The 22,095-nt window shown below is 43.4% G+C and overlaps 1 protein-coding gene across 1 annotated transcript; it reads right to left on the reverse strand.

Moving 5' to 3' along the window:
- Nucleotides 1-350: 350 nt before the first annotated feature.
- LOC126202898 (endocuticle structural glycoprotein SgAbd-2) lies at nucleotides 351-13,007 on the reverse strand. The gene is made up of 3 exons (XM_049936974.1): nucleotides 12,864-13,007; nucleotides 4,067-4,224; nucleotides 351-1,457 (listed from the first exon to the last, which is right to left on the reverse strand). Exons 1-3 carry the CDS (start codon nucleotides 12,870-12,872, stop codon nucleotides 1,163-1,165), a joined length of 462 nt encoding a protein of 153 aa, XP_049792931.1. The 5' UTR covers nucleotides 12,873-13,007; the 3' UTR covers nucleotides 351-1,162.
- Nucleotides 13,008-22,095: the final 9,088 nt, after the last annotated feature.

The following is a 22,095-nucleotide window of genomic DNA, read 5'->3' on the forward strand; positions in this document are numbered from 1 at the left end:
GCTACTAAATGTTGCGTAAAAATCTACTGGCCTTCGGTTAGGAGTACTCATTATTCGATTTGGTTTCTCTTGCTTCCATGACTTCGCTAGTTTTAAGGCGGCACAAAGCTGTCCTCTCCTAGGTGTATACGAGAAGGTAACTGGAGAGAAACATGCAGCAAATTCAAGCTATTATAGGAGTAAGAAGTAACAGCCAACCGCCTGTTCTAATGTTGCTTATAAACTCGTGAAGTACCAACGTCTACAAAATTCTTCTCGATTTATAGCGGAACAGTGTATATCTCGTGAGTGCCTGTATTTCAGCTTAATGACATATGAATTTTTATGGTTAAATAAAAGGAAAAATAAAGTTATGTTAAACATTTATTTAGTTTAACGTACATCATTTACATTTTTAATATGAAATAATTCATATTTTTATAACTTCATTCATTACAAAATATTACAGACCTAAGATCACAGAAATTAGACACAACTATGATCGTATGAGAGAGAGAGAGAGCATAGAAGATGGGGAAAACGTCTCGCAAAAGCGAAACGCTAGCACGAAAGAGAGCCACATCACCAAAAGCGGCTGCCTTCCAGCGACATGGGAAACAGATGAGGGGCAATGAGTGCAACTGATGGGGGGATTCTCCATCAGTCACCGGGGCAGCGAAACAGAACTGTTCCGATAACCCTCCTGGCCTTGTTGTCTCAGCTCGTGAGAATCTGTGTGCGCGCTCGTTAATAGTACATGTACAAAACTTTAAAAAAAGAAATAAGCGAATTAGCGTTCCGCGTAGTCCACCCCAAAGTAGTTGCCACTGCGTCCGTTCTGCTATCTCCGAACGGGAGAACAACGGCTCGTACCTGAGGCGAACAAGACGTAACCATTGTGCCATTGCCGTTTCGTATTGGTGGGGTCGTGGTGGGGCGTATGGGGAGGAATGTTTGGCGGTGGCAGTGATACCAACGTAGCCGATACCGCAGAGACTGCCCTCAGCAGTGTCATACACGTAACAGGTCGGGGCAAGAAGTTTTGTACTCCTTCAGGGAAGAGTCCTCGTGTCACAGTGTCCACACTTCGGTCACAATTTGGGGGTTGACGACGGTGTTGTGGGCAGGATGACCGCGAGCTGGTGGTAGCCTCAGCGGCCGGCTACAGTGGCGCCGACTGCGCTTAGAACCTGCGGAAGGGGTTGTACTGCGGCTGCGGCTGGAATGGCTGCTGCGGGGTGCGGGCGATGACCTCGAGCGAGCGGGCGATGGCCTCCGGGATGGGGGGAGGGGTTGGCAGGTGGGCGCCCTCGGCGCGGAAGCCGTTCTCGTCGGCGACGTAGCGCAGCGAGATGGGCGTGCCGTCGGGTGCCGTGTACGAGAAGGTGCCCTGCACGTTCTCCGCCTCCAGGTCTCGCTGGCCGGGGTTCTTCAGGTAGCCCTGCTCCTGGGCAGCGATGCCGTTGCCCGTCTGGTAGCTGCAACGAAAAACAAGTCTCAGACCCCGACCGTGTATTCTACATTCATGCTTAAGAAGAGCACTTCTCATAAGAACCACCTGCTCGAAGTCTACAATATCCACCAACAACAGGTCTGAAATCGTGCGAAACAGCCCTAGACTGACTCGCACTGGATCAATTCTTCCGACGCTACCTCCAAGTGGCGACAGAGCTGAGACTGACATCAACCCAAAAATGCTCAACTGCTTCTAGATCTGACAAAGGAGACAGAGATTCCAACATCAGGCCAGGTCAAGCGAAATGTTCGTCGAAGAAGTCAGTATTCTGTTCATCTGTTGCCTGTGACTGCCGAGTGGAGGAGAAAACAATAGAACAAACTATTACGGAGTGCCCACTCGAGCATGCCCACTTGAGCATTTGACGGTGATCTGGGGATTCTACACCAAGTGACATAGATTGCTCTGAACTGATTGTCATATTTGGAATCTTCAGTCTGATTGTTGATAATTTTGTATAGTTAAAAAATCATATGCGTCATTTTCAATGTTACAGTTCTGTCCACTTGACGATGGTCAGATTAACGAATAAAGTATATTAGCTATATTCCTTGGTCCGTTACTCTTGACATTGTACCAACGAAGAAGGTTTCCAGTATTGTAAGCAAGTGAAGAGTAATTTTTCTTAACTTGTACGGCCGGAACACAGCCTTGTATGAAAGAAACAGTGTGGACCTTGAGAAAGTGGAGAAGAGAAAACTGGAATAATCTGAGCTGTAATCAACACACTACCAGATACTGTAGGTATCATTGAAACTGAGCCCTCTGCGTCTTATGCTTATCTCAGACTTCCCATTAAACATTGCAGTATGCTCAACCGGGAAGCCGACTTCTGGTTGACTACCATGAAAAAGATAAAACATCAGAGTGGAAAGTCTGCTGGGTATGCAGTCTCTGAAAAGCTATACAAAAGAAGCTCTTCCTGCGTCCTTGAAGAAACTTGTTATAGAAAACATCTAAGGGGAAAACAAAGCACTGTTTGAAAAAGCAAGCCCGAGTTCGATAAAAAATTACTACTTCTACGGGAACAAAAACAAAAGGATACGGCGTTTTTATAATGCATCGTCGTGTCTAGAGATATTCATACGATTTTCAGCACTGCGTATTAAAATGCTCCAAAAAATGGAACAATGTGATATACTCCAGAATAGTGACCCATTACGGTACTAATAATGTACTTAGAAAAATTAAGATTTCGAAAGAGTTACTGAAGTTACAATGCTATCTGTACACAGAACCAAAAGATTTAACAGGGTTATATATAACAGGGGTTGAATATAAAAACGGCACCAGCCAGTATTTTCTTTCACCTGTCACAAGCATTTGATTGTGTAAATCGCAATATTTGTTACTAAAGGTGACGTACAGCGATCAGATGGCTCACTTCATAACTAACGTACTGGAAATAGCTGCATTTGATATTTAATCAGATATATATAGGTGACAAACTGACACTGGGAAATGTACGACAGGCAGACAAACAGATTTTGCGAAGCATTATCGGCCTTGTTCAGGGATGTAAACATTAAGCAAGGAGGAGGCAGAGTACGGAATGAGGTTAATATAAATAACGACGCAAGAAAAAAGTATTTTCACATACATCTAAAGGTGGATGATTGCGTTTTAACATAGTAAAATTTAACTATTATCCTTCTGTAAGAATTGTTTTTGGCGACTGAGTCCGCTTTATCTTCTGCTTAAAGAAAATCAGTTATGATTAAGAGAAATACTCTCGTTTTAGAAACCCAATCTCCTATTTCTATTGTAAGTAGCTCCATACAGACCCTCTCTCGAGACGAGTGGCTCTCCTTCCTATATTCCCATCTAGAATAATTTCTTGGTGCTGCGAGTATTTAGCAGGCTGTGCACCCAACCTTGATGTCGAATACTTTATGAAAATAAATTTCTTCTTCAGTCATCACTACTATCATAACACTTTGTAATTCTGTGCCAGTGAAATCAACAGATAGCCCTTAACTCGCCCCTCAGCTCAGTAAATGGAACGTAAGTGCGGCTTTTGCTACACAGCTTTTCCTGTATGTATCTGAATTGTTTTATGTGTGATCCGTACTCGCCAGAATCTACACTTGAAATGTACTTCTTTCTGCTTTGTCGTCCATGCCCTAAAATCTGACTGGGGCGAGCAACAATTCTATACTGTGACCGATCCAGCAGTAACTGCTTCTTACCATGGTACTAATTCCAAAATTCCTGCGGCTTTTACATTACGTTATGGTGAAACGAAGAAGAACTAAAGAGAAAGAAATGGGAGAAATTTAGCATTTGGTCTGTGAAGAAAACTTTGCTTTGCATTACACCCGTACTGAGAATCATTGTGTTCTTGTTGCCTTAATCTCAAAGTGTATTCTAATAAACAATTTGCCTGTCATCCTTTTTTTCACCATTTGTCACTCACAAAACAGCGTGCTTCCTAACAGCTAGAGGACGAATATTTACGACGAGTTACATTACAGAATAGGACAGCCAGAGGACACGTTTGTGGTGCAGCACAGTGTCAGCTCAGAAACGAGGCAGCGTCTGCCCGTCAGATCTGCGGTTGCTCGAGCTTACCTGTAGGCGTAGGAGCCGTCAGGGTTGACGTCGTTGCTGTACTGCAGGATGGGCACCTGCTGGCGCGCCGTGGGGCTGTACGTGGGCTGCGGTTGGTAGTAGTTGCCGAACTGCGGCCGGGCCACGGCCACGGCCAACACGGCGGACAGGCAGACCAACTGCGAGGGCAGAAAAACACCAGCGTCATTCCTCAGCACACGTCAAAACAACTGGGAACAGTTAGTGCAAACTGGGAAGTTGTTCGTCTGATCTCATTACGGAGAACTATAAATCAACTTGAATTCACTACTAGAACATTAGTTTGGACGCTCAACTGTCGAAAACGAATCTTATAAACTTACTATACGCATTATTAAACATCAGCCCATTGTAGAATGCTGACAATACATACTGACGGTTGGCTACAGCACTGAGAAACGAAAATGCACGTACTGTCTCTACTTCTACATGCAAGAACCTCTCTATCTCAAGACGATGCTGTTGCAGTTTGTCCACCAGTAGAAACTCAATATCTATGACACTAAGAATATTTCCAAGCTACGGCTAATCCACGTAAAACAGACGCAGCAGCAAAGCACAGGCCAGATTATCCCGCTGAGTTACCCTACACTCCATCTCCGTAGCTGAAAAGTCAGGGTGTGATTGCCACATGTACACCAGAGATCGATTCCTGCCGTTGCTGAGGAATTTTCTCTTTGTGAACGAGTTAAATTGGTGTTCATTCAATCTAGTGAAGCCAGTTTACGAACTCCTTGAATCAGAAATAGATTCTGTAAGTTGGCAACCACTGTGCGAGCGTAATGCTGTCTCTCCCTTCCCCCCATGTCGTGATTAGCAGAGCTGAGTTGCCCTACACTCCATCTCCATAGCTGAACAGTCAGGATGTAATTGCCACGTGTACACCAGAGATCGATTCCTGCCATTGCTGAGGAATTTTCTCTTTGTGAACGAGTTAAATTGGTGTTCATTCAGTCTAGTGAAGCCAGTTTACGAACTCCTTGAATCAGAAATAGATTCTGTAAGTAGGCAACCACTGTGCGAGCGTTATGCTGGCCCAACCCCTCTCTCCCATCCCCCCCCCCCCCCCCCCATGTCGTGATTAGCAGAGGATGAGTCCGTGGTAGATCGGCATACTGATCCCCTGTACCTGATACGCGGAAATTAGTTCAAACTTTTACTTGACGTGAGTGTACTGGGAGTACTATAGCGCGGCCTCCCTCAAATCTGAGGGTGCATTTTCTTGCGAAAACTGCAATACTTTACAGCTTCGCATTTTTAAGAAGAAAATTTAACGCATGTGGCGGTAACAAGGGCTCCGTAATTAAGTTCAAATCTTTCCATTCCTGAACTGCGCTCACTCTTTACATGAACGAAGCATGAATGGTAACTCAAAAGTCACTGAATCAGAAACTAAGCTTCATGCAAATGAAACAGTCACAGCAGTCTGCTTTTAACGGATACTTCTCCGGGTATGGTATGTAGAAAATTTGGTGTAACACTGAGATTGTACAAAGCAGCCTGTTAGCAAGAATTCACCATGTTAGTCTACAGTTTCGGCATTATTCAGTCCGATGGTGAATTGTTTACGGATAAATATCCACAGGTGTTTGCAGAACAAGTTGTCCAACCAATGGCTTCAAATACTGTAAGAGAAATTGATACAATACAAATAGTATCTGCACAATCTTTGTGCCTAGTGATCACATATCGTATTACTGCGTCCCTTCGACGAAACAATGATTAATACAATTAAAAATTGCTTCACTTTTTTTTTATTACAACTGGAATTACGGAGCATCACTTGATATTTCATTCTCCAAAGAGCAGCACAGAACTATGTAGGAAACTCCATTACATTACAGTTATTTTTAAATTTGCGCATTTCGTAACTCCTATTGTTGTCTTGCACTTAGTAATTCGACAGTTCTTCGCTAGACGCTTTCACTGAATAAGTCGTCTGTTAGGTATGGCTTTCTTTCATTCGCTAGTTAGCATTGTACTATAGTATGTGCAATGGGTCACAATATCCGCAGCACATTGCCCTAGCGGCGCCTACGTCACGTTCTGCAATCTCAATGGAAGCCCAACAGAACAGCGTCACGGATCGGTGGCCTGCTGCAAGAAGAATTTGCTACGTCACCTCTCCTAAAAGCCAATCACGTGCAAGAAAAAGAGGCGTTCCACTCTGTAAAGCACGGCATCCGAAGCGCTTTCAAACCACGCAAAAGTCTATCCAGTTACGAGTTCCTCTTCGCACTTGCTCGCCTGTGTCGCCACCCTCTGCGCCGATGCTACGCGCCCTCGCTGTCCGTTTGACAGATGGGCCGCTCCTCGCACCAAAGACCCTGGACCCGGTCACGTGGGATCACGCGGGATCAAGGTTGGCAGCCCTGCCTGGTCGCTCTTGCATCCGGTTACGTCTCCCCTCCGGCCCATCAGTTCCGCCCCCTCAAACACCGGCCTGCCTAAATGTCAGCCCTGACACCAAATTGCCCTTCGCCCAAAACGAATACTTTAGTTCCTCATTTTCAGCTAATCTCCGACTTAAATTCGAGGTAATTTGACTACAGCTCCGTACCGCGTATATAAATCACTGTGTTAGTCTGAACGTTTTTTGGGAGACTGTGAGTTATTCAACATATTTAGAATTTCGCCTTGTGTCATTTTCTGTTGAGAACACCATTGCCGAAAACACGAAGCAGTGAACGAGAACAGCAGTGCGTCCATTTCGGAAAACTCAAGCGGTTCCAAAGAATGAAACAGATCATCTCAGATACCGAGCTGTATAAGAATTTTGATGCACATTTTTCCTTCTCCCGTGCATCAAAATTCCGACGAACTTGGAAGGTGTCCTTCATATCCACCTATAAGACCGTAATAGATAAATTCTCAACCGACAAAACGATGTGTGTGGTACAATGCTCTTTAGTCTCAATGTACTTTCTAGTGTCACACCACAAGCTGTTTCATAAGGTGAGCCAGGAAGTTACCAAAAACGCGTTGCATAAGGAAAGTGTAAACCTACGGTATTATTACGCCGCACGCGTGGAAAACAGGTCACTGTCCTTAATCTGCTTCAAAACCGGAAGAAACCATTGTGCTCTGCTGGGAAAAGTTCTCGTGTAATGCTATGTTAATTACTGGTAAAATGCTAACAGGTGCTCCCCGTTAACCAGCGCTAGTTGTGAAATGAGAAAGTGGTTGTTTGTTGAGCTGTGGTACTTGTGAGACACTTAATGAGTGACAGTTGGGGAGGAGCCGTAAGAACAGAAAATCAGGCGGAGCACAGATTAGTAGATTTCATGGCAGTACGTTTTACAAACCTAGGGTTTGTAAAGTCGTCGAAGGGAAGAAGTAAGATTGGTCGTTTATTATACTGTCGATTAAGAAGACGTTAGCCACAAACGAAATGCTCCGACAGAACAGCCGTGAGACGAGATATTGTGGCTCTTTCGGAGGACCATTACATACCTTTGCTTTGAGTAATTTAGAGAAACCCGAATATTACTCTAACGTCTTAATAACTATGACACATCTCTGAGTATGTCATCAGAACAATGTCCTCTACAATGAACCTCGTACTTAAAATAAGAATGTGGTTTCGTAATAGCACTCTCTATACAAATACTCTTCAACTACGTAGTAATCTTGTGTATTAATTGGACTTATGATTAATCTAAGAATTTTTGTGAGGACATTGGTTGTGTTTCTTTATTACAGTGGCAACACCTATTGTTTATCAGTGTTGTGTGGATAAGCAGGTAAAAATTATCCGGTACACGGTTAAACTATCTCACGTGAGAATCTCCCCACTCTCGTGACTCAGGCAGGTTTCGAAACATACAAACCAGCTCACATTGTTCGTCTGAACAACGCGGCGAAAATTACTGTTCCACTGAGTGCAGTCTAATGGCTACTACAGAACTAGTAGAACTGCTGCGGACGTATCTCCTGCTCTTGGTTCTTTAAATTCACTCATCAGGATTTCGCGAGGTCTCCGTCAGTCTTCATCCGACTATTTCCGTACAAGTACCCAGGTTAGCTCTATTAAATGCTAAGGTATAGTGTGCTCACGTGTCTTTATCTGGCGTATTCTTCTTGGTATATGAAGTGAGTGACGGCATCGACTCGAATTATCCTTCCAATTAGTTTTCGCATCCGTCATTTTCAGACGAAGTCAGTTCGATGACGATGAGAAATTCATTTCAAGACGACTATGCCGCTCGGCCATACCCCTAAATTCGCCAAGTGTCTAAACGTGTCTCAACTGTTTCGATCTTTCATGGTGCCAAGCAGCAATAGGAAAAAAAAAGTCTCACGAGAGTCTTATAAATATGTCATTCCCATGAAATAAGCATCGCCTGTCTACGGATATCTCTCCCAACACATCTAAGTTTTCATTGGAACGTTTACTACTATTACTAGCGTCAAGTGTTTCTTCCAGCTCCCGTTGTTTTGTCACACTTCTTCCCCATTCCCCCCTTTCCAGTAAGAGTTTACTCTTTATGATGTAGGTCGTTGCTATCGTGTTCTTCCATGGGAATTTAGGAAGCTAAAGAGTGGTAGGTTACGCTTACTGTCCCATCATCGACAAAGTTATTAAAGTCCGGTGTTTAAGCGCCGCGACACCCGGTAAACGGAATCCATTTTTTCGTAGTTTAATACTGCGTACCCCTTGGAGAGAAGGTATCTACAAATTTCTGCAAAGCAAAACGATGGCCCAACTGGTTAACAATAAGCTCAGCAATCGGTTGTTCCAGTTATCACTGAAAGCAAACTAAGCAAGGAGGGGAAGCTAAACAACAGATTGCCCCAAAGATCAGTTCTCTTGCCAATATTGTTCAGCTTATCTATCTGACCTACCTGACACTTCGTTCAGAAAATTCGGTGATGCTGATGACCTGGCTCTAGCCGCAAAGCACCAGAAAATTGGGACAACAGAAGAAATCCTGTCCAAAGACCTGTCTGTACTAGACAATTACTTCAAAATCTGGAGACTTCGACCCACTGTGAGTAAAATAGAGGCGCCTTGTTTCCAGTTAAATAATCGTTTACCGAAAGTTAATCTGAATGTAAGTTTCAGAATCAGAATTCTTCATCATGACTGGAATCTAAAAGATCTTGGTGTCATCTTGCATCCTACACTATCCTTCAGACAGCAGCCTCACAACCTGGCTCAAAAGTTGAGGACAGGAAACAACATAACAATAGGCTGCGCGGAACTACGTGGGTATCTTCAGCAACTGCCCAGAGATCTTCATCCTTAGGTTTGGTGTACTCAAGTGCTGATTATAGTGCACCTGATTGGATGTCACCCAGCTGAATATTACGATGAGCTTAATATCTGGCGCAGTCAGATCTACTCCAGTTCATTGGATTCCACTGTTAACAAGTATAATTTCTCCTGATCTACGCAGACCTACTGCACTTATGAGGGAATCCCACAAGATATCGAAATATCTTAGTCTACAAGTGCATAGTAACCGGCCACTTTTGAATCTACCGAACCATTAGGGATGCTAGTGACGTGGGTGCCAAGGATTTAAAACCTCATGATGAATGGAAAGGTCGGTGAGATGAAGTAACAGATATGCGCCTACATAACACCTTTGCCGGTGCTACACTTCCAAGCGGATCCCGCCTACCACGCAAGACCTAAACTGGCCTGAACAGAATCAGAAATATTCAAGGTCGATGCTCTCCCCAAGTGAAAAAAAAGCCTAATTCAAAATATCATTGCGGTGCTCCACACCAGACTATTCATGATACTGTCAGTGACTGCAAGATTCGGGCATATGACGGCGACGAAGAGGCCTTCCTGCTAGCAACTCCAGATGCTGTGCGCTGGATTGAAGGATTGGATACACAGTTATGAAGAACATACATTACTTTAAATATGTGTATTTATATATGTATTATGTAATCACCGATATATCTGTACTAGCGATACGCTAAGTAAATACTACACTACCTGGTAATTGCTCATTCAGTTAGTTCGTGAGCTAAACTAAACTTCGACAGCTTGTCGCCGCGTCGGCAGCGGTACCAGTCCAGCGAGGTAACAGGTTTAAGGTCGCTCGGCGGGAACTCCGTGGTCGTGACCCGGACGCTGAGTCTAGATTTACGCGTGGCTCCGTGGGAAGGCAACACCGCAGTGACCATTGCGGCTAAGCAAGGGCCTCCGGTCCAGTCCACACAAGTGTCCGTTCAGCCGGAAAATTTATGTCAGCGTCGGTTCCACTTGCGTAACAGAGGCCGGCGGTGTGGTGCCAGTGCTGGTCGGGATGCGTCACTGGACGCCGCTGCTCCACTCAACACGCTTAACAAGTGCGCTGGTGCGAGCGCATACAAACGCTAGCCACGCAGGGACGTCGTCTGTCGACCGGAAGAGAAGCTAGGATCCAACGCTGCAGAAACGCATAGCATCGTTTCGGAAGGATAGAGAAACAACGTGAATGTCACACAAAACCAGAAAAGAACCGGAAAATAACCTGCTGAAGAAATTGAGCACCGCAATGGTACTCGGACCTGGTACAAAAAGAGGAGCTTCTAGATTTCAGGTACTAGATACATAGCATCAAGTAGTAGCTTACTTCAGATCCATGTGTAAGTAACGTAATTCCTGTGGATCACCTAAACAGCTCTTTGCGAAAGCTCATATGGGCACTCCTAAACCTTGCAACTACGTAAGTACTTTCTTATACATGTTATCGTCCGTATACGATATTCCTTTCCCGCATCGTCCGGTGGTCAATCTCTATTTCTTTGGCGGATGTCGTGTATTCGATTCTTGGAGACGACTACCATTTCTTTCCGAGGTGAGAAGATCGATGTCTACTTCGTGTTGCCAAATTACAAACTCTTCTATAACCTCGTGTCGGACTAGCTGACAGATTCTCAACCATTCCATATGTTCTATTGTAGTATTGGTCCCATTCTTCCTTAAGAGGCAATTTTTTTCTCTTTGACAATCCAAGTAAATTTTCTCACGGCCTCTTACTGACCTATACGATACCATATAACTTACGATTCCTTCTTCAGTGGAATACGTAGGAGAATGTTACGCGATCGAAAAATTTTGCTTTTCTATTGTATAGAATGAGTTTAAGGAAATTACTTGTAATTTTGAAGGAAACGAATGGAAGAAGCGCGGTGACTAATCCTATGTAGTATGGTTCCTTCAAATAGCTTTAAGCACATACCACAAAGGTTTCATGACAGAGGCCACGGTCTAATACTTCACGTGCCTATACTAAGTCCATGAAGGTGTCCTGCAGTGACATCAATTCCGCGTCAACTTTATATTGTTTCCCGTTCTACGTCGGAAAGGTATGTAATTTCACAGCCTGTACCTATGGTACGTTTTAGGGCAATGGAACACTTAAGAAATCATTCAAACTTAGAACGATTATTCCTACATAAAATCGGCGTAGGACCCGTAGTTATTGCTGACGCCGTTCTTTTTATTAAAAGCAACCAAAATTTAAGGGAAGTTGGTGACCTTCTCATAAGCAATATATTAAAAACAGCAAAGGAAAAGTGCAAGGAGCTTATACTTCTTGAAAGTGATCGATGGTGTGTAGATCACATTTCGGAGTGATGGCTGATGTGCAAGAGCGCGTGTAGCAACTTGATATAATTAGGATAGTACAGGGGTACTGGTGCCGAATATTCCTGATAAAAAATGGTGAAAAAGGTGTTTCGGGGTAGAAAAACTGTTGGGTGGGAATCAATGGTAATGTAGGTAAATTTTTATGATTTGCCTTTCCAGGATTCCGAATCGACGTCGAATTTACAAGATAGACAGGAACGTGTTAAATTATACGATCATACGATTCGCATTTAGCAGATTAGTATGAAGAGTATCTGCTTTTGGTATGAACTGACACGTTACGTATGTTGGCGGGAGCTGTTGCGAAACTGTAAGCTAGTAAATATGATCCGACGAGGCGGGCTTAAATCGTAACCGAGGCTTTGCTGTATTTCTTCTCTTACCAGGTTTCAAGATATTTCGTTCCCAGTAAACAACTTTTCTATTTTCCACCCTCTGAGTAATTCATAGTTTCATAGAAGCTGGTTTTTTAAAAAAAAGAACGTATTGACCTAACTAGTTTAGAGCAAATTGAAAATTCGTTTGGTGATAGGTAGCTCGGTAGTACACTTTTTCCGAATAGTAACGTATCTTAGATGCGGTTATTTGCTTCGTCGCCAGCTACGAATATTGAGGCAGGATGTATGCCTTTAGAAAGCAAACTTTGGATTCAGGAAAGTTTGCAAGCGTCATTCAAGTTTGTTGTGTATGGGGTATTCAGTTGCCTATTGGAAATCACGCCAATGCACTGAACGTCACAGAACTCTGAAATCGTATGACTGACTAAGCAGTCAAGAATGAATAGTCAAGGATCAACGCGGTCAAGTCTAGACAGACGATTATACATAATCTAACCACGTTATGAGATAGACATAAGCTGCAGTACGTATATACAAGGGAGGGGAATTTCAAAAGCTTTAGGTATTCCGTCTCAAATACAAGTACCACGTATTATTATAAGTTACGAATATTTCATAAGGACTGATATGACTTTACAACGCATCGCATAAGTTACTGAGTAAATTTTGGCAAACACACGAACGTGGAAGTTAATAGAGTTCTAACAAGACAGAAACATCGCAGACAGCTGAGTGAACCGTACGTATCCACTGTAGGAGTGAAACGCAAAGTGAGCAAATGGCGCGGTAACAGTCTCCCGTGGTGCCCGGCCGTGAGGTAGCTGGCGGTTCCACACTGTATACTCACCAGTTGCATGGTGGTGGTGGTGGAGTAGAAGGCGGGCTGCACTGCAGAGGCAACGACGGTCGTTGGTGGTGTGTGCCGACTGCAGACGCGCTGGGGCTTATATAGCGGCGGCGGCGGCGGCGACACCCACCTCGCTCCTCCTGCCGCCTCACCTTGATCTTCTTCAGCAGAGGGAGGGGCCGCGCCTGGCCGCAGGACCTTTGGCAGGGGCGGCTGCCGGCGGCGGCGGCGGCGGGGAGGTGACCCGGGCCGCGGACGCCGGAGCTGGAGCTGGAGCGTCGGAATGCGCCGGCCGCCGGAAATCTGGAGCTCCGCCGCCACTCGAGTACTTCGCGTCGCTCCGCAGAACCTGCAACAGTTCGCGCCGTCCGCGGGCGCGAGCTCCCGGCTCAGGCGGCGAAGCTGCATCACCCCGGGAAGCGAGTAGTGATCCGATACCTACAACAGTTATATAGTTTCGTCGTCCTGAAGATGATGGTTGCGAAGAGAGTCGAAACATCGGTTAGGTTTTATAGGTATTTTTAGTGTTGCAAATTGAAGCACCCTAACAACCGAAAGGATTCTGGTCGAACTAGTGAACATGGACTGCATCGGAGAACAATCAGTGGTCCGGCATCTAGAAACACAGTTTCATCGCTCTGAAGATGACCGCCGCAAACAGAGTCGGAACTTCCGTTTTGTTATACAGGTGTTTGCAGTGTTAAAAACTAATCGAAAGGACTTTATTCAATGTGGCCCTGTTGAGGGAACCTACGCACATGTCAACCACACAGTAATTAATGTGCAGAAAACATCTTCCACGATTGTATTTGTTTCATCGTCCTGAAGACAAACCCTGCAAAGAGAGTCGAAACATCGTTCTTCTTTTACAGGCGCTTTTAGTGTTAAAAACTGGCGCTGCCTAATACTCGATAAGACTATTCGACACTGTCTGTGGGAGCCTGCACACTTATATCAGATACTATTAATGCGCAGAAGACACCACCAAGTGTATAATTTCACCATACTTAAGAGAATCTCAGACACGCCGATTACGTTTATATGTGTTTATAGTATTACAGGTCGAGATTAGCAGGGGGGGGGGAGTTAATATGCAGAAAACTCCTGCCAGGATAAAATCATTTTCATCTTCCTGAAGAGAACCGCTGCTAAAAGCGACGAAAAGTCGATTTGATTTATCGATGTTTTTGGTATTGCAAACTGATCCAACATAAAACCCTGTAGGACCTTATTCACGTTGACAGTGGCTGTGTGAGAATGTGCATTTACCTCACATAGCAGTTCATGTACAGAAAACATAGCAATGGATAAAATGAGTTTCATCGATCTGACGCAAATTACTGCAAAGAGAGTGAAAACGTCGGTTTGGTTTTGTGGACGTGTTTAGTGTTACAAATTGATGCAGTCTAGTACCCGAAATGACTTTATTCATATTTACACTAGCTATTGAAGACTCCGTACTTATGTCAGTAGTTAATTTGATGTAAACACCTCCATGGACACGTTGATCAACTTTCTCAGCATATATGACTACCCGTGGAAAATGTTTCAAGTCAGAAGTTTATCAGTTGAAATAAGATGCGTGCCAATAATTATGTGAAATTGTCAACAGTTGTGCCCAAATGGGAAGTTGTTACCTGATATAGAGTATTTGTTATTTCACAATTCACATATGACAGGTAACTGAAATTTTTGCAGAAGCGTCATTTCTATATTAGATAGAAAACGCTGGAAAAATCGGCTGTAAGGTTATTGGAAAGTCTGCCGCTGTAACTAATAGGAAGTTGCTGTAGTGGTTTAGGGTTGATGAAACCTAACAACTGAAGTATTTCACGATGCACCACAGCGACCAAAAGTAATTGAAATCAAACGCAGAATAAGGTTCCCTGGTACAGCTATTAACCCATAACTTTCATCCAAATACGAAATTTGTTATCTGATTCAATGAAGACGTGTGTCTGAGACGCGTCTGGAAACATTGCGAAATCGTTTTGCCAAGTTGACCACCAGCGATCAAAGGGTGTGAGAATATCGAATGTAAGAATGTTGTATCGTGAAATCATAAAGTCAATACTGTGTTTAAATTCCTCAAAATTTTGTTTTCTCTGGTTGTGGGAAGTGTTTTGGAGCCATTTTGTCAACTGTCAGTTTTTAAAGCCTCCAGAATAAACAAATGCACCATTGTTGTTCAGTCAGCTCTTACGTACTAATCGGAATTTATTACCAGATTAGAAAATTGTATTTTACCAAGGTTCTCATATGAAAACTTACAAGAATGTTTTTAATGCTATGAAATCAAATGGCTTCTCTCGAAAGATGGAATGATAATACAATGTGTCTAAGTGGGAAATTCTATATATCAAAAACCAAAAAGGTCATTGGAATGTACTGTCGACGACGAGATCATCATCAGATTGAGTGTCGATGTCTAAGTATGTGGAGCAGATGAAACATTTCAACATATCAGAAGTCAGACTATGCAAGTTATAGGATTTGCGAACAGCATAGAGCGAATCTTCAATCGAAAACAGATACCCTAACAACGGTTGCTTTCGCTTCCATAAACAAATGTGACAAGTTGCTGTCAGCACCCACGGAGCTAGGTAACAATAGATAACGTGTGCAACGAAAGTGAGTATGTTATTCACATCGAGGTGTTGTGTCGATTCGCAGCTTTATCGCAAGATAGTCTTTTTACCTTGCTTTTGTCTGCATTGACGTCCAAGGCAGATTAAAAATAGCGCAAATACGTGTGGAACGTCTTGATATTCACCTTATAGTTTTTCGAGGAACTAAGAGCGGCATCCACGCAGACCATTGATTTAAACGTTTTGCCAGACAGGCGATTGCAAAAAATTGTTCTGGGATTTATTTGTGTTGCTGTCCACTGCAGCATTATAGGGACACGATAGTGGATCAAAGGCTGGATCAGAGTCTACTTGCGCGTTTCGAATTTAGAGGTCATAACAGAAGAAGTTATGAATTTAGTAACTCAGGTCACTAATTGAGCAACGCAACCAGCAGAAGGTCACCCATATTTGACTTTCAAAATTCCATTTATAAAAAAAATTGTAAAGAAATCACAGGTGGCAGGATTGGTTCATGCCTTATTAACTATTCATAGTGTGCTGGTTCTGTTTTGAAGCTTTGTATAGTGATATTTTGATCACTTGGTTGAATTTTGGGGATGATAAGATCAAAATGGTTCAAATGGCTCTGAGCACTACGGGAAATAACATCTGTGGTCATCAGTCCTCTAGAACTTTGAACTAGTTAAATCTAACTAACCTAAGGACATCACACACATCCATGCCCGAGGCACGATTCGAACCTGCGACCGTAGCGGTCACGCGGTTCCAGACTGAAGCGCCTAGAACCGCACGGCCACACCCGCCGGCGGATGATAAGAGATTTAGGTGAACAGAACGGAACAGTCTCAAACATTTCATTGTTTAAATGGGACGTACAATATGCATCAGTCGTCAAATATCGTGACTCTTTTTAACACTTCTAAGACCGTAAAAAAAATTAAGACTATTTCAATGGAATACACACAATTACCATTCAGGGTGCCATAAGCAAAAATAGCTGTCACATCTCTGTCATTTGCAGAGTCTCTTTGATACGCGACCATAAACAACCTTTCCTTACATCCACTCAGTAATCTCATTTCGAATTCAGAATCTGTATGGTTTGTTCTAGAGCTTAACTAACGCATAAACAGAATTAAACTTAACCATTACAACGTTGCTATCTCGGCAACACACCCTAGTTGAAGCGATGTCCGTCAGTGACATAGACACAGGATGAACACATATCGAACGAGAGGATGACGCCGACCAGAATATCAAGTTCCTTGAAGACATCGCATCACTTCCCTTTAGTGTAGAACAAGTCATCGCTTGCCGTCACTACTGCCAAGCCTTTCGTGCTGTTCCTATCACTCACACTTCATAACACCTTTCATTTTGTTTATCATGTTTTCTGCCTCAAACACTGGACGAGTTATTATCTGCAGTTCAGTTCTGTTTATATTCGTAAAGCAAACTCGGCAGAATTTACGTATATGCCAAAGACACATTTGGAAACGGGTTACACGGTGAAGCTGTATGCTCTGCTCTGATTGATTTTCACTCAGATTCAAGTAATGCTTATCATTTATAAGCAAACGACCTTTTGAATTAGTACCTTTTTACTCCACTCTTTTCCAAAACGGCTGGGGTATTCACTCATTATTATATAAAAACGTAGCTACAAAGTAGTCTGTCCTCAAGCATTACGTATGTTAACCTCCACAACGTTGTACGATTTTGTACTAGACACTTTTCCTTTTGGACACTTGTCCTTCTGGATATAGAGCGAGGTGCTGCGGTGGTAAGATACCGGGCTTTTATTCTGGAGGACGCTAATTCAAATCACCGTCGTACCAACCAGATACGGTCTTTCGTGATAACCCTAAAGGTGAATTCCGGGTTGATTCTTAGAAAGGATGCGGCCAGTTGTCTTCCCTATCTTTCATCAGTGAGATCTTGCTCTCCGTCCCTAATGACAGAGCGTTAAAGCCCATGACACCATCCCTCTTTTTATCTTTCGTAAGAGCCATCAAGACATTCGCTTCATTTAGGAAATCTGTGGGGAACCTTTGACTTGACGACCGGAAGTGTGTTACCGACGCTCCAGAATGGAAATCTATAAAATGGTTCAAACGGCTCTGAGCACTATGGGACTCAACTTCTGTCATCATTCCCCTAGAACTTAGAAGTACATAAACCTAAGGACATCACACACATCCATGCCCGAGGCAGAATTCGAACCTGCGACCGTAGCGGTCGCGCGGGTCCAGACTGTAGCGCCTAGAACCGCTCGCCCACCCTGGCCGGAACCAATCTAAACTCTTACTCTTACATCAACTCACATTGAGCTTATGAGTTTAACAGAATTTGGTAGTTTCAGATGTTAGACCAGCCACTTGTTGTCCTTGAAGAGTTCATAAAACCGTTGTCACACTTACAGTGCTCCAGAGAGATGGGGTAGCCGTGCAGACAGAGCATTTGTTGCAGTGACACGTACAAACACATCTACTGTCACTATCACAGGCGCCTTTCACTTGTGGGAGACGTCAGTAGGTTATTACAGGTCCGATTAATTTCTGCGTTTCCTCACACGAGGGTAGCAAAGCTTGTTTGAAATTAATCGTGTGCTCAAGGCGTGTTATATACGGTAATTGGCGTTTAAATTTGATTAAAATTTGAGGGTATCTTCTTTCCTGTTTTCCACACATTGGCAAGCCTTCCGACTTCCACTGACAGAGGCAGAGTCGTATCCTCGGACCTTCACAGCCAGAAAATTCGTTCGGAGGTTATGGCCGCTCCATGTTGCTGTTCTAGGTTGGAAATTGATCTGCTGACACTTAATAAGAATACCAAATGAAACAAATCCGGCGGTAGTGTGCCCAAATCGACGTATTAGTGCTAGAAATTTGATCTTCTGACCGAGAGCAGTTAAGGGGGCTGGAGAATAAGTGTTACAGGCGATTGGTGACGGCAGATGTAGCCATGATCACATGCCCCAAACAACAGGTGTGTTATGAGTCTTAACACTATTCGCACACTCTTTACATGGCCTCATTATTAGCGGTAGTCCGTTATAGCACTCTAGCAGCGCTTACTGTTCGTAAAAACGAATGGCCTGTTTCAGCGTACTGAACGACGAACTTCACAGATAAAACAAACTGGTTGGATTTCTCAGGATGAGGGATGGAAAGATATGTCAACTTCTATAGAACTTTCCTCAATAAAATATCTTGGTGCTTAAGTGAGTGATAATACTGGTAGATACTTTACGTACTGTTAAATTCATCCGATAAGAAAGACGTATCAAAGCAGGCATTGTAACAGTTGTATATTTTCTCGTAAAAGTCGCATTATATGTGTTGCTGCGCATAATTTTATGTAGTTCAAGAAGCTTTAGATGTCTGTGATACCCACTACAGAGAGATATATCGTCGAACATTGAATATTTCTGTACTCTAATTGACGGATAATGTGGTAATTGATGGGTGGGCTCGTGACAAAGCTGCGTCTAACAGGCTACTGACAGTGATAGTGGCATATTCAGGCTATTTCTGAAGTCCCGTTTCCAGCACCTAGAATAAATAGGGTAAGACAGATAGACAATAGTGTGAATACAAATCCGTATTCGGGAGCAAACCGGGCCTGCCCCACAGGGCCAAACTTCTGAGGCACAGTAAACTACTCTTACGCGGATGCTGCGTGAGAGAGCGATAATAGTGTACTGCACCTTTACTAACTACTAAAATTTTTGTAAACTAATTAATGCGATGCGAAAGTTATGCGCTATTCACTCTTCAAATGGTGGAACATGTGGTCCACAACTGGAAAAACCGTTTATAAAGGACGTAGGTCTAACGTTTACTCTAGCTTTTATTTCACCACACTTGGTTACACGCATAGAGATCTCCAGGAGGCGCGAAATAGCGTCCTTGTTTTTACTTCTTTATCGTTCACCAATGAAACAATATTGTCTCATATGGAATGGCGTGCTATTACAACTTCTGTCCTAGGAGTTTACGCAGGAGCACACACAAAATAATGAAACGTTTTGGACTAGCGAAAGAATTTCACGGTGAGATGGAGACATCGCAACTGACACATTCATAGCTGGATACTAGCAAAGTAATCAGCATCTCCAGTGCGACCGCAAAGGGTACTTTCAGAGCGGGTGAGACATTTCGTCAGGGTTTTCACCATCGTCGCAGACGGCTGTTACGATGCTCGCCAGACATCGAAGCGACCGCTAATGGTTTCAATTTGCAGCACCCGCTCGTCTCTGTCTGCCACTACAGGGTTTCACGCCACACACCGCTTGTAGGCGTAGGCCTCAGCGCTGTAGGCAATTCAACAATAACTGCCGCAGCTGCAAGCGACTTAACAAATTAATAAATTGTCGTATAGATCCAGCTTATGTCACAGGAACAGCATCGTGATTATGATCTAGCACTATAAAAAGCCAGGACACCAAGTTTCTGTAAGCTCTTTAAGCCCAAAAATAAATTTCTTTCATGAAGTTATCATCTCCTGCCTCCTCGACGCGCAAGTATCCAGTTCGAGGTCTGGTAACGGAAGAAATTTTCACCATCAGTATCAGGACGAAAAATACAGGAGACATGGTGATCTGAAGTTCCTAAGCTTCAAGCTTTGAGCAAATGTCCTGGAGAATAGTCCAGACATGTGTGCAGTGCCTCGTAGAGTGTTGACATATGACTTTGTTGATGGTATTCCGTCCGTCGGGTGAGCAATTAAATTTGTCAGTCCCCTTCGTACTATTAATTAACAGTACCCTTAAGTTAATTCTGAGTAGATGAAGAATGTGTAAAGAAAAAGCAATAATTAAAAACACCACTTACTATCTGTGAATACTAATCAATGAAAGTAGCAATTTAAGGTCACCCGGCTGTATTTTAAGACCAATGTAACACAGCGATCTCTTACTTTGCGTAATTGTTAAGTTTGTGGACTTAAATGAATATTTACGTATACCTTAATAGTGCAGTTTTGAAATGGGAGATACGACACTACGCGAAGAGTTTGACAAAGCACTGAAAGACCTAAGTCGAATCAAGACCCCGGGAGTAGACAACATTCCTTTAGAACTACTGACGGCCTTGGGAGACCCAGTCATGACAAAACTCTACCATCTGGTGAGCACGATGTATGAGACAGACGAAATACCCTCAGACTTCAAGAAGAATGTAATAATTCCAATCCCAAAGAAAGCAGGTGTTGCCAGATGTGAAAATTACCGAACTATCAGCTTAATACGTCACGGCTGCAAAATACTAACACGAATTCTTTACAGACGAATGGAAAAACTGGTAGAAGCCGACCTCGGGGAAGATCAGTTTGAAATTCTGTAGAAATGTTGGAACACGAGAGGCAATACTCACCCTACGACATATGTTGGAAAATAGATAAAGGAAAAACAAACCTACGTTTATAGCATTTGTAGACTTAAAGAAAGCTTTTGACAATGTTGACTGGAATACTCTTTTTAAAATTCTGAAGGTGGCAGGGGTAAAATACAGGGAGCGAAAGGCTATTTAGCCGGCCGAAGTGGCCGCGCGGTTCTGGCGCTGCAGTCTGGAACCGCGAGACCGCTACGGTCGCAGGTTCGAATCCTGCCTCGGGCATGGATGTGTGTGATGTTCTTAGGTTAGTTAGGTTTAACTAGTTCTAAGTTCTAGGGGACTAATGACCTCAGCAGTTGAGTCCCATAGTGCTCAGAGCCAATTTGAAAGGCTATTTACAATTTGCACAGAAACCAGGTGGCAACTATAAGAGTCGATGGACATGAAAGGGAAGCAGTGGTTGGGAAGGGAGTGAGACAGGGTTTTAGTCTCTCCCCAATGTTATTTAATCTGTGTATTGAGCAAGCAGTAAAGGAAACAAAAGAAAAATTCGGAGTAGGAATTAAAATCCATGGAGAAGAAATAAAAACTTTGAGGTTCGCCGATGACATTGTAATTCTGTCAGAGACAGCAAAGGACTTGGAAGAGCAGTTGAACGGAATGGACAGTGTCTTGAAAGGAATGTACACTCTAAAGTAGTAAAGGAGTTTTGCTATTTGGGGAGCAAAATAACTGATGATGGTCGAAGTAGAGAGGCAATGGCAAGGAAAGCGTTTCTGAAGAAGAGTAATTAACATCGAGTATAGATTTAAGTGTCAGGAAGTCGTTTCTGAAAGTATTTGTATGGAGTGTAGCCATGTATGGAAGTGGAACATGGACTATAAATAGTTTGGACAAGAAGAGAATAGACGCTTTCGAAATGTGGTTCTACAGAAGAATCCTGACGGTTAGATGGGTAGATCACGTAACTAATGAGGAGGTGTTGAATAGAATTAGGGAGAAGAGGGTTTGTGGCACAACTTGACTAGAAGAAGGGATCGGTTGGTAGGACATTTTCTGAGGCATCAAGGGATCACCAGTTTAGTTTGGAGGGCAGCGTGGAGGGTAAAAATCGTAGAGGGAGGCCAAGAGATGAATACACTAAGCAGATTCAGAAGGATGTAGGTTGCAGTAGGGACTGGGAGATGAAGAGGCTTGCACAGGATAGAGTAGCGTGGAGACCTGCATCAAACTAGTCTCAGGACTAAAGACCACAACAACAAACAATAATGCAGTTTCCTATCAGTGAGTCTATCATTGACTTAC

Source organism: Schistocerca nitens, chromosome 9 (genome assembly GCF_023898315.1).
Source record: "Schistocerca nitens isolate TAMUIC-IGC-003100 chromosome 9, iqSchNite1.1, whole genome shotgun sequence".
In the NCBI taxonomy this organism is placed as follows: Eukaryota; Metazoa; Arthropoda; class Insecta; order Orthoptera; family Acrididae; genus Schistocerca; species Schistocerca nitens.

Bases quoted from the DNA above. Each gene is read 5' to 3' on its own strand.
- LOC126202898 (XM_049936974.1), bottom strand. The intron at 1,458-4,066 runs GTAAGCTCGAGC...TTTTCGTTGCAG, and splicing joins GACGGCTCCTACGCCTACAG to CTACCAGACGGGCAACGGCA.